The sequence below is a fragment of the Nerophis ophidion genome, linkage group LG02 (assembly GCF_033978795.1).
Source record: "Nerophis ophidion isolate RoL-2023_Sa linkage group LG02, RoL_Noph_v1.0, whole genome shotgun sequence".
NCBI classification, from domain to species: Eukaryota; Metazoa; Chordata; class Actinopteri; order Syngnathiformes; family Syngnathidae; genus Nerophis; species Nerophis ophidion.
In genome coordinates, this window is record NC_084612.1 from 66196944 (window position 1) to 66210714 (window position 13771).

Sequence of the window (13771 nt, forward strand, 5' to 3'; positions counted from 1 at the left end):
GCGGTCAACGTTTCCAAATAATACAAAAGCAGTGAAGTTAGCATGTTGTGTAAATGGTAAATAAAAACAGAATACAATTATTTACATGGGTTCAGGAAGACTTCAGAAAACCACTGTCAGTAACTACAGTTCATCGCTACATCTGTAAGTGCAAGTTAAAACTCTACTATGCAAAACAAAACCATTTATCAACAACACCCAGCCCGAGCTCATCTAAAATGGACTGATGCAAAGTGGAAAAGTGTTCGGTCGTCTGACGAGTCCACATTTCAAATTGTTTTTGGAAACTGTGGACGTCATGTCCTCCGGAACAAAGAGGAAACAAACCATCCAAATCGTTATAGACGCAAAGTTCAAAAGCCAGCATCGGTGATGGTATGGAGGTGTATTAGTGCCAAAGGCATGGGTAACTTACACATCTGTAAAGGCACCATTAATGCTGAAAGGTACATACAGGTTTTGGAGCACTATATGTTGCCATCCAAGCAACGTCTTTTTCATGGACGCCCCTGCTTATTTCAACAAGACAATGCCAAGCCACGTGTTACAACAGGGTGGCTTCATAGTAAAAGAGTGCGGGTACTAGACTGGCCTGCCGGTAGTCCAGAACTGTCTCCCATTGAAAATGTGTGACGCAATACAAAGCCTAAAATACCACAACGGAGACCCCGGACTGTTGAACAACTAAAGCTTTACATCAAGCAAAAATGGGAAAGAATTCCACCTGAAAAGCTTCAAAATTGGTCTCTTCAGTTCCCAAACGTTTACTGATTGATGTTAAAAACCCCGTTTCCACATAAGTTGGGAAAATGTGTTAGATGTAAATATAAACGGAATACAATGATTTGCAAATAATTTTCAACCCATATTTAGTTGAATATGCTACAAAGACAACATATTTGATGTTCGAAATGATAAACATTTTTTTTGCAAATAATCATTAACTTCTAGAATTTGATGCCAGCAACACGTGACAAAGAAGTTGGGAAAGGTGACAATAAATACTGATTAAGTTGAGGAATGCTCATCAAACACTCTTTTGGAACATCCCACAGGTGTGCAGGCTGATTGGGAACACAGGTGGGTGCCATGATTGGGTAGAAAAACAGCTTCCCAAAAAATGCTCAGTCCATCACATGAAAGGATGGGGCGAGGTACACCCCTTTGTCCACAACTGCGTGAGCAAATAGTCAAACAGTTTAAGAACAACGTTTCTCAAAGTGCAATTGCAAGAAATTTAGGGATTTCAACATCTACGGTTTATAATATCATCAAAAGGTTCAGAGAATCTGGAGAAATCCCTCCACGTGAGCGGCATGGCCAGAAACCAACATTGAATGACCCTGACCTTCGATCCCTCGGACGGCACTGTAACAAAAACCGACATCAATCTCTAAAGGATATCACCACATTGGCTCAGGAACACTTCAGAAAACCACTATAACTAACTACAGTTTGTCGCTACATCTGAAAGTGCAAGTCAAAGCTCTACTAAGCAAAGCGAAAGCCATTCATCAACAACATCCAGAAACGCCGCCGGTTTCTCTGGACTCGAGATCATCTAAGATGGACTAATGTAAAGTGGAAAGTGTTCTGTGGTCTGACGAGTCCACATTTCAAATTGATTCTGGAAATATTCGACATCTCGTCATCCGGATCAAAGGGGAAGCGAACCATCCAGACTGTTATCGACGCAAAGTTCAAAAGCCAGCATCTGTGATGGTATGGGGGTGCATTAGTGCCCAAGGCATGGGTAACTTACACATCTGTGAAGGCACCATTAATGCTGAAAGGTACATACAGGTCTTGGAACAACATATGTTGTCATCCAAGCAATGTCTTTTTCATGGACGCCCCTGCTTATTTCAGCAAGACAATGCCAAGCCACATGTTACAACAGTTGTATAGTAAAAGAGTGTGGGTACTACACTGGCCTGCTTGTAGTCCAGACCTGTCTCCCATTGAAAATGTGTGGCGCATTATGAAGCCTAAAATATGACAACAGAGACCCCGGACTGTTGAACAACTTAAGCTGTACATCAAGCAAGAAAGGGAAAGAATTCCACCTATAAAGCTAAAAAAATTGGTCTCCTCAGTTCCCAAACACTTAGTGAGTGTTGTTAAAAGGAAAGGCCATGTAACACAGTGGTAAAAATGCCCCTGTGCCAACTTTTTTGCAACAAAAAAAAATTAATTTCTCAGTTGGAACATTAAATGTCTTGTCTTTGCGGTCTATTCAATTGAATATAAGTTGAAAAGGATTTGCAAATCATTGTATTCTCTTTTTATTTATGATTTACACAACGTGCCAACTTCACTGGTTTTGGGTTTTGTAAATAACAACAACTATACTATAGTGGTATATTCTTAAGAATTGCTTGGCGGTATAGCCCGGTTGGTAGAGTGGCTGTGCCAGAAACTTAAGGGTTCCAGGTTTGATCCCCGCTTCTGCCATCCTAGTCACTGCCGTTGTGTCCTTGGGCAAGACACTTTACCCACCTGCTCCCAGCATATTTGCCAACCCTGAGACCTCCGGTTTCGGGAGGTGGGGGTTGGGGGGCGTGGTTACAAAATTATTTTTTGTAAGGTTCGCAAAGAGAAAAGTTAGTTTTTTCTATACAATATAACAATATAAATGTCATACTAAATATGAAAGGTTTATAAACATAACTCCAAAACCAAACATAAAATCTGTCTAAAAAAGCTTGTAAAATTGAATTTATGTGAGTTTTACCAGAATCAGGTATTTTGGAAAGGTTCACAAATACAAAAATTTGGTTTTACTCACTATGACAGTATACGGTCACACTCAATATGACAGTTTTTGAAACATAACTCCAAAACTACACCTACAAAATGTCTAATAATGCATGAAGAAATGTATCTTTACATGTATGTTTACAGCCAATTCACCAACTCGAGTAATTCATATATATTTCACACACACACACATATATATATATATATATATATATATATATATATATATATATATATATATATATATATATATATATATATATATATACACATACACACACACATATATATATATATATATATATATATATATATATATATATATATATATAAATGTATGAAATACTTGACTTTCAGTGATTTCTAGCTATATATATTCATGTTATTATATATATAAATAAAATAAATAGTTGAATTTCAGACGGCACCTATCAAATACACAGTATTATAAATACAGCTGTTCTACTAGCTGTACTGTGCTTGCTGGTTATTTAAAAAAAAAAAAACCTTACATCTCACTATTTGAGTAACCTTTGTTCTGCCATTTGCCAATCAAAAAGCAACCCCATAACGCTATAGCCAACATTCACCAGAAGATGGCATCAGACAACATAGATCACTCTATTACATGGCTGTAACTTCCTCGTTCTTCTGCTTCGTCCCCTTGTGTGTGCAGTTTTTTATTAAAATGCGTAGATTGGGCAGGCTAGCTGTTTATATAGTGGGAAAGCGGACGTGAAAACAGGCTTCCCCCACTCATGTCCGCAAGGAGTTGAGGGGGCGTGGCCCCCAGCTCCGGCTGAATTTTGGGAGACTTTCGGGAAAAAATTTCTTCCGGGAGGTTTTCGGGAGAGGCGCTGAATTTCAGGAGTCTCCCGGAAAATCCGGGAGGGTTGGCAAGTATGTCTCCCAGTGCCACCAAGACTGGTTTAAATGGAACTTAGATATTGGGTTTCACTATGTAAAAGTTCTTCGAGTCACTAGAGAAAAGCGCTGTATAAATATAATTCACTTCATTAGAAAAAGGTGAAATCATGCAAAGACTATGATATCAAACCCATGACTGTGCTGATGTCTTCTCCTTTTCAGTAACTATCGACTCAATCCACGAGGTGCGCGAGGGCAAAAAGTCGGAGGTGTTCAGGAGGTACGCAGACAACCGCTTCGACCCCAACTGCTGCTTCAGCATTTATTACGGCGAGCGCGTCAAGTCCCTGGACTTGGTGAGCGCCAACGCCGACGAGGCGCGGACCTGGATCAGCGGCTTGAAGTACCTCATGGCCGGCATCAGCGACGAGGACAGCCTGGCTCGCAGGCAGCGCACCAGAGATCAATATCCTTCACTCGGCTCATTCAGGGCTACTTTGGAAACCCAAATGATCAGCTAAAGATAAAACCTGAATTGTTCAAGAAAAGGTTCTTGTCATGGTTCCTCAACTGCAGTTTTACGTGGTTACAGCAGACTTTCTCCGAGGCGGACAAAAACGGTAACGGCACCCTAAGTATCGGGGAAGTCCACCAGCTGCTCCACAAGCTCAACGTCAATCTACCCAAGCAGAAAGTCCGGCAGATGTTCCAAGTAAGACCGCCATCAGCAAGCATCATTTCAAACAGCTCGCTCGGACCACCTGTGTCGCCGTCTTTGCAGGAGGCGGACACGGACGAGAACCAGGGTTCTTTGGGGTTTGAGGAATTCTGCTCTTTCTACAAGATGATCTCTACGCGCAGAGACCTCTACCTGATCCTGATCTCCTACAGTAACCAGAAAGAAGTCATGGACCTGCAAGACCTGGCTCGCTTCTTGGAGAATGAGCAGAAGGTACAACTAACCAACTGGCAATTTTCCACCGAGTACCCCAGGCATGACACGGCCTGTGTAAAAAGGGACGCTGTAATGCTTGGGTGTGGAGTTCCTACATCTGAGTCACACATGTCTCCTGTCCAGTTGTGTTGAAAGCCAAGCCCCTTTCACACAAAGATCCTGCCAAATGTCAACATCGGAATCTCCTTTAACACTGCTTAGAAAAGCTAGGAAGCCTTTATTTTTCTCCCACGTCGTTAGGAAAGCACCGACCTTCAGCGTCTTCATATATGGTTTGAGAGGTGGAACGGACTATGACTGTGAGAAAGGGGATCCCGCAAACCAGGACAGGGATTCAGACTTCTTTTGCCCGATTTAGGAGATGATGTCAACCAGGCAATTTACACCTTCTGGGCTAATATCCAAATTTGTAACACTGCCTGTATAAAAGGCAATCTCATAATGGCGGGACAGGGGTGTAAAGTTTCACATTTCTCCTGCCCTGTTGTGTTGAAAGCACTTGTCGCTATGTGACAAGTATCTTCTACGTAATCAAACACAGGGGCAGATTGCAACATCTCTTTGTGGCTGGATTGTTTGTGTGAAAGGCACATGTTGTGTCTACTGTTAGAACTCTCACACAGAGCTATTGCAAACATGTACAAAAACCTAAAAGTACTTTTTCCTGAGCCTTTTACACAGAACCTAGCAAAAGTTGGTCTATTGTAAATGTAACTACACTGGACAACTCAATCCTCTTTCACACAGACATCACAAAACTGAAGCAAGGGTTGATTTAGCATTTTTTTGCCTGTGCTTTTAAACATAACCTAGCAAAAGGTAGGCTATTGTAAATGTAACTACACTGCTACAACTCAATCCCCTTTCACACAGACGTCACAAAACTGCAGCAACGGTTGATTTAGCATTTAATTGCCCGTGCCTTTCACACAGAACCCGGGGAAAGCAAGCTATTGTCGCAACTGTGTGTGCTTTCACACAACAGGGCTTTTAGCAATTGTATAGTTAGATGCGCTACACAGCTGGGTGTAGTTCTGTGTAAAAGGGACGGGGTGATAAATGTATTATATTGTTACAATTCAAGCCTCTTTCACACAGACAGACAACTAAATTGCAGCAATAGTAAAGCTAGCATTTACTATTCCCTGTGCCTTTTACACAGAACCCAGCAAAGGTAGGCTATTGCCACAACTGTGTGCGCTTGCATGCAGCAACACACCTTACAATTATTGTATAATTAGATGCGTTACACAACTGGGCATAGTTCTGTTACGACTGTTACAACTTAAGCTTCTTTCCCACAGACACCCCAAAATTTCTGCAACTGTTGGTCCAGAATATTTTGGCCTTTGCCTTTTACACAGAAGCCAGCGAAAGCAAGCTATTGCCGCAACTGTGCGTGCTTTCACACAGCAACAAGGCTTATAACGTGTGTATAGTTAGATGCACTAAAGAAATGGGCATAGTTTTGTGTAAAAGGGACGGGGAGATAAATGTAAGTCTATTGTTACAACTCAAGCCTCTTTCACACAGACAGACACAACTAATTTACAGCAATAGTAAAGCTAGCATTTACATTTCCCTGTGCCTTTTACACAGAACCCAGAAAAGGAGGGCTATTTCCGCAACTGTGTGCGCTTTCACAAAGCAACAATGCTTACAGCGATTGTATAATTGAATGTGTTACACAACTAGGTGTAGTTGTTACGTCTGTTGCAACCTAAGCCTTTTCACACAGATGCCACAGTAACAGCAATCATTTGCCTGAGCCTTTTACGAGAGTTGCCGTGCGCAACCCGAGGGTCCCTGGTTCAAATCCCACCTAGTACCAACCTCGTCACGTCCGTTGTGTCCTGAGCAAGACACTTCACCCTTGCTCCTGATGGGTGCTGGTTGGCGCCTTGCATGGCAGCTCCCTCCATCAGTGTGTGAATGTGTGTGTGAATGGGTAAATGTGGAAGTAGTGTCAAAGCGCTTTGAGTACCTTGAAGGTAGAAAAGCGCTATACAAGTACAACCCATTTATCATTTATTTAGATTGCAGCATTTGCTTTCCACACGGCAGGAGCCAACAAATTACTGTGTTGTGTTTCCGCTTTAGTCAAAAGGCACACAATTATTATTATTTTTTTCCTAAAAGGCTGTGTGGAAGGAGTTTCGAATGCAGAAATTAGGCAAGATCTCTGTGTGAGATGAGCATCAGGTGTTTAACTTAACACACCAGATCTCGCATTACAGAACTTCCCACCCCTGTTGTGGCTCAGTTACTACCTCTGATGGTGGAAAATTGCCGGATCCCCTATTACACATAGCAAAAAGTGGAAAATTTCAGCCTTTACAAAAAAAAAAGTGCAAAAATAAGCCCCCTTGTGTAGGGGTGTAGTCTCTGTGTGAAAGAGGCTATCGTGTTGGGCTCACTTGAGAAGTACAGAGGCCCAATAGGGTCAAAAGTTCCTGTTTGTGTTGGCAGATGCGAGGTCTGGCCAGGGAGCACCTGGTTGACATAGTGGCCAAGTTTGAGCCGTGTCCAGAGAACCTGCAGCGTATGGTCCTGGGAATAGACGGTATGAGCCAACCCATGATAGTGTTGATGATATTTGATGGATAAAACCCAAAACCAGAGAAGTTGGCACGTTGTGTAAATGATAAATAAAAACAGAATACAATAAGTTGCAAATCCTTTTCAAAGACAAGATACTCAACGTTCGAACTGGAAAATGTTGTTATTTTTTGCAAATATTAGCTCATTTGGAATTTGATGCCTGCAACATGTTTCAAAAAAAGCTGGCACAAGTAGCAAAAAGACTGAAGAAGTTGAGGAATACTCATCAAACACTTATTTGGAACATCCCACAGGTGAACAGGCTAATTGGGAACAGGTGGGTGCCATGATCGGGTATAAAAGCAACTTCCATGCTCAGTTATTCCCAAACGAGGATGGGGCGAGGGTCACCACTTTGTGAACAAATGTGTGAGAAAATTGTTCAAGAACAACATTTCTCAAAAAGCTATTGCAAAGAAGTTAGGGATTTCACCATCTACGGTCCTTAATGTCATCAAAAAGTTCAGAAAATCTGGAGAAATCACTGCACTTAAGCAATGATATTACGATCCTTCCATCCTTCAGGCAGTACTGCATCAAAAAGCGACATCAGTGTGTAAAGGATATCACCGCATGGGTTCAGGAATACCCCAGAAAACCACTGTCAGTAACTACAGTTTGTTGCTACATCTGTAAGTGCAAGTTAAAACTCTACTATGCAAAGACAAAGCCATTTATCAACAACACCCAGAAAGGCCGACGGCTTCGCGGGGCCCAAGCCTATCTAAAATGGATTGATGCAAAGTGGAAAAGTGTTCTGTGGTCTGACAGGTCCACATTTCAAATAGTTTTTGGAAACTGTGGACGTTGTGTCCTCCGGGACAAAGAGGAAAAGAACCATCCGGATTGTTAGAGGTGCAAAGTTCAAAAGCCAGCATCTGTGATGGTATGGGGGTGTATTAGTGCCCAAGGCATGGGTAACTTACACACCTGTGAAGGCACCATTGATGCTGAAAGGTACATACAGGTTTTGGAGCAACATATGTTGCCATCCAAGCAACGTTATCATGGACGCCCCTGCTTATTTCAGCAAGACAATGCCAAGCCACTTGTTACAACAGTAAAGTAGTGCGGGTATAGACTGGCCTGCCTGTAGACCAGACCTGTCTCCCATTGAAAATGTGTGGCGCATTATGAAGCCTAAAATACCACAACTGAGACCCCGGACTGTTGAACAACTTAAGCTGTACATCAAGCAAGAATGGGAAAGAATTCCACGTGGGAAGCTTAAAAAATTGGTCTCCTCAGTTCCCAAACACTTACAGTGTGTTGTTAAAAGGAAAGGCCATGTAACACAGTGGTAAAAATGCCCCTGTGCCAACTTTTTTGCAATGTGTTGCTGCCATTAAATTAAAAGTTAATGATTATTTGCAAAAAAAAACAACATCAAGTTTCTCAGTTCGAACATTAAATATCTTGTCTTTGCAGTTTATTCAATAGTATATACCGTATTTCCTTGAAATTCCGTCAGGTATATAGTATGCGCCTGCCTTGAAACCCTGCCTGGTCAAACTCCCTTCACAAAAAAATTAGCGCATGCTTAGTATTACCGCCGGGTCAAACTCGTGACGTCACGAGTGACACTTACCCTGTCATCATTTTCAAAATAAAGGAGGCTGATTTCAACACCGGTAATTTCAAATCGCATAAAGGGAAGAAGATTAAGAGCTATTCAGTAGGATTTAAGGTCCTAACTATTGAATACCGGTATGCTAAAAAGAACAGTAAGCAGCTATGTTTTATTAATATACCGTAGCTGCGTGTGTCAAATATGAGTCATTAAATGACTCCCGCTTCCTAGTGGTAGAGGGCGCTAGTGATCCTTCTTGCGACTACTCGGCTGCAGAAGAAGTGACAACGAGTGACGTGATATGTGCTGGTGGAGTGCACGACAGACCTTTTTAGGATGTAACACCACTACTCCTATGCTGGCTATGTAAACAACCGGGCTAAAATAAAGCACGTTCCGGTCCTAAATACCCAATGTATTATTTACCGGTATACAATAACACTTCCTGGTGGCAGCGGTGGGATAAAGAGATCACCCACGGAGCAGAACGGGAGGGGGAGTTGTCCGAGGATAATGTCGTCGCCCGCACTGGAAGAGCCGAGTTAACTGATAGCAGCAGTCTAATAGCAGTTTTCTAAACTGGACTTTCAATCGAAGCAGGAGGTAATAAAGGAAGATCTCCATCGAGACGGAGACGTTTAAAACTGAACAAATATAAGGAAGACTTCAATAAACAAGTTATCCATGCTTTTGATCAGAAGGAGCTGGCATGGACTTCATTTATAAGTAAAGGTAAGACCATAACATTTTTTTTTATTTATTAAATGTGCTTTTTATGATGGTATCCTTACATCACACCGAAATTTTTATTACTGCATGCCTTTGGTAAGCGCCGGAGTGAGAAGAGGTTTTAAATTAACACTTCCTGGTGGCAGCGGTGGAATAAAGAGATCACCCATGGAGCAGAACGGGAGGGGGAGTTGTCCGAGGATAATTTCTGTCGTCCCCCGCACTTGAGGAGCCGAGCTAATTGATAGCAGCGGTCTAATAGCAGTTTTCTAAACTGGACTTTCAATCGAAGCAGGAGGTAATCAAGGAAGATCTCCATCGAGACGGAGACGTTTAAAACTGAAGAAAGATAAGGAAGCTTTCGATCAGAAGGAGCTGGCATGGACTTCATTTATAAGTAAAGGTAAGACCACAATAATGTTTTTTTAATTAAATGTGCTTTTCATGATGGTATCCTTACATCACACTCAAATTTTTATTACTGCATGCCTTTGGTAAGCGCCGGGGTGAGAAGAGGTTTTAAATCAACACTTCCTGGTGGCAGTGGTGGGATAAAGAGATCACCCATGGAGCAGAACGGGAGGGGGAGTTGTCCGAGGTTAATTCTGTCGTCGCCCGCACGAGGAGCCGAGCTAACTGATAGCAGCGGTCTGATGGCAGTTTTCTAAACTGGACTTTCAATCGAAGCAGGAGGTATTAAAGGAAGATCTCCATCGAGACGGAGATGTTTAAAACTGAAGAAAGATAAGGAAGACTTCTATAAACAAGTTATCGATGCTTTTGATCAGAAGGAGCTGGCATGGACTTCATTTATAAGTAAAGATAAGACCATAATAACGTTTTTTTTTTTTTTTATTAAATGTGCTTTTCATGACGGTATCCTTACATCACACTCAAATTTTTATTACTGCATGCCTTTGGTAAGCGCCATCGAGACGAAGACGTTTAAAACTGAAGAAAGATAAGGAAGACTTCTATAAACAAGTTATCGATGCTTTTGATCAGAAGGAGCTCGCATGGACTTCATTTATAAGTAAAGGTAAGACCATAATAACGTTTTATTTTTTTTAATTAAATGTGCTTTTCATGACGGTATCCTTACATCACACTCAAATTTGTATTACTGCATGCCTTTGGTAAGCGCCGGAGTGAGAAGAGGTTTTAAATTAACACTTCCTGGTGGCAGCGGTGGGATAAAGAGATCACCCATGGAGCAGAACGGGAGGGGGAGTTTTACGAGGATAATTCTGTCGTCGCCCGCACTTGAGGAGCCGAGCTAACTGATAGCAGCGGTCTAATAGCAGTTTTCTAAACTGGACTTTCAATCGAAGCAGGAAGTAATAAAGGAAGATCTCCATCGAGACGGAGATGTTTAAAACTGAAGAAAGATAAGGAAGACTTCTATAAACAAGTTATCGATGCTTTTGATCAGAAGGAGCTCGCATGGACTTCATTTATAAGTTAAGGTAAGACCATAATAACGTTTTTTTTTTTTTTTATTAAATGTGCTTTTCATGACGGTATCCTTACATCACACTAAAATTTTTATTACTGCATGCCTTTGGTAAGCGCCGGAGTGAGAAGAGGTTTTAAATGAACACTTCCTGGTGGCAGCGGTGGGATAAAGAGATCACCCAAGGAGCAGAACGGGAGGGGGAGTTGTCCGAGGATAATTCTGTCGTCGCCCGCACTTGAGGAGCCGAACTAACTGATAGGAGCGGTCTAATAACAGTTTTTTAAACTAGACTTTCAATCGAAGCAGGAGGTAATAAAGGAAGATCTCCATCGAGACGGAGACATTTAAAACTGAAGAAAGATAAGGAAGCTTTCGATCAGAAGGAGCTGGCATGGACTTCATTTATAAGTAAAGGTAAGACCACAATAATGTTTTTTTAATTAAATGTGCTTTTCATGATGGTATCCTTACATCACACTCAAATTTTTATTACTGCATGCCTTTGGTAAGCGCCGGAGTGAGAAGATGTTTTAAATTAATACTTCCTGGTGGCAGCGGTGGGATAAAGAGATCACCCATGGAGCAGAACGGGAGGGGGAGTTTTCCGAGGTTAATTCTGTCGTCGCCCGCACGAGGAGCCGAGCTAACTGATAGCAGCGGTCTGATGGCAGTTTTCTAAACTGGACTTTCAATCGAAGCAGGAGGTAATAAAGGAAGATCTCCATCGAGACCGAGACGTTTAAAACAAGTTATTTATGCTTTTGATCAGAAGGAGCTGGCATGGACTTCATTTATAAGTAAAGATAAGACCATAATAATGTTTTTTTTTATTAAATTTGCTTTTCATGACGGTATCCTTACATCACACTCAAATTGTTATTACTGCATGCCTTTGGTAAGCGCCGGAGTGAGAAGAGGTTTTAAATTAACACTTCCTGGTGGCAGCGGTGGGATAAAGAGATCACCCATGGAGCAGTCCGAGGATAATTCTGTCGTCGCCTGCACTGGAGGAGCCGAGCTAACTGATAGCAGCGGTCTAATAGCAGTTTTCTAAACTGGACTTTCAATCAAAGCAGGAGGTAATAAAGAAAGATCTCCATCGAGACGGAGACGTTTAAAACTGAAAAAAGATAAGGAAGCTTTTGATCAGAAGGAGCTGGCATGGACTTCATTTATAAGTAAAGATAAGACCATAATAACGTTTTTTTTTTTTTTTTTATTAAATGTGCTTTTCATGATGGTATCCTTACATCACACTCAAATTTTTATTACTGCATGCCTTAAATTAATTAGCGCCCTGGCGGCAATTCAAGGAAATACGGTAAAGGATTTGCAAATCATTGTATTCTGTTTTTATTTACGAATTACAAAACGTGCCAACTTCACTGGTTTGGGGTTTTGTACGATACATATTTGATACATGATATCCAAGCCCCCTTCTGTCAGGTTTCACCAACTACATGCGAAGCCCCGGCGGGGACATCTTCAACCCGGAGCACCACCAGGTGAACCAGGACATGACGCAGCCTCTGTGCAACTACTTCATCGCCACGTCACACAACACCTACCTGACAGGTGACCAGCTGCTGTCCCAGTCCAGCGTGGAGATGTACGCCTATGTCCTGCAGGCCGGGTGCCGCTGCGTGGAAGGTGAGCATCCGGGACACGCGCCGGCTCGCGTCGCAGCGCTCAGTTCGAATCTTCTTCTGCAGTGGACTGCTGGGACGGACCGGACGGGGAGCCCATCATCCACCACGGGTACACCCTGACGTCCAAAATCCTCTTCAAAGACGTCATCGAAACCATCAACAGATATGCCTTCGCTAAATCTCAGTACGTGTCGGTTCACCTGATAAGTTCGTGGAAAACGATGCGTCAGTGACGACCGTGGCGCACCCCGACCCTGCAGGTACCCGGTGATCCTGTCCATAGAGAACCACTGCACGGTGCCGCAGCAGAAAAGGATGGCCGAGTGTCTGAGAGAGGTGCTGCAGGACAAGCTGGACGTGTCCAACGTCAACATTCAGGAATGCAAGAAGCTGCCCAGCCCTGAAATCCTGAAGGGTAAAATACTGGTCAAGGTGAGGCTGCGAATACTGCAAACGAGAAACTTATTTTCTCAGCTCAAAACTGAAGGTTTTTAAATGTCAGACTTTTTCTGTAAGACAATGCGACGAAAACAAAAGATCATAGCACTTACCTACCGCTCAATCATGTTGCTCCAATACACCATTGGTCGGTGTACGGTATCCACCTTCATCTTTGGATGGTATCTGCTGTATTATTGTACAGTATTTGGTTGTATCTGTGTACGGTATCTTCTTGTATCTTGTATGGTATCTGCTGGTATCATTGCACAATATCTGCAGTATCTTTGTAGGTATCCTTGTGTGGTATCTTCTGTGTCATTGTACGGTATCTGCTGTGACTTTGTACATCTCAGCAGGTATCTTTATATGGTATCTATGCTCTCTTTAAAGTACATGGTATCTGCTGGTATATCTGTATGGTATCCACTAATATCTTTGTATGGTATCTACTGGTATATTTGTATGGTATCAACTAATATCTTTGTACGGTATCTGCCTTCATCTTTGTATGGTATCTGCTTGTGTCTGTGTACGGTATCTTCTTGTATCTTGTATGGTATCTGTTTGTATAGTATATGGTATCTGCTGGTATCGTTGCATAATATCTGCAGTATCTTTGTAGGTATCCTTGTGTGGTATCTTCTGTGTCACTGTACGGTATCTGCTGTGACTTTGTACATCTCAGCAGGTATCTTTATATGGTATCTGTGCTCTCTTTAAAGTACATGGTATCTGCTGGTATA

The 13771-nt window shown here is 42.1% G+C and overlaps 1 protein-coding gene across 1 annotated transcript in view; it reads left to right on the forward strand.

The window, feature by feature from the left end:
- LOC133544003 (1-phosphatidylinositol 4,5-bisphosphate phosphodiesterase eta-2-like) overlaps positions 1 to 13771 on the forward strand; it is a 35531-nt gene that overhangs the window by 2851 nt on the left and 18909 nt on the right. The window contains exons 3-9 of the mRNA XM_061888965.1: positions 3850 to 4093; positions 4210 to 4339; positions 4409 to 4579; positions 7052 to 7145; positions 12385 to 12588; positions 12651 to 12771; positions 12848 to 13019. Of these exons, the coding sequence (XP_061744949.1) occupies positions 3850 to 4093; positions 4210 to 4339; positions 4409 to 4579; positions 7052 to 7145; positions 12385 to 12588; positions 12651 to 12771; positions 12848 to 13019 (1136 nt within the window). The remainder of the gene's footprint in view (positions 1 to 3849; positions 4094 to 4209; positions 4340 to 4408; positions 4580 to 7051; positions 7146 to 12384; positions 12589 to 12650; positions 12772 to 12847; positions 13020 to 13771) is intronic.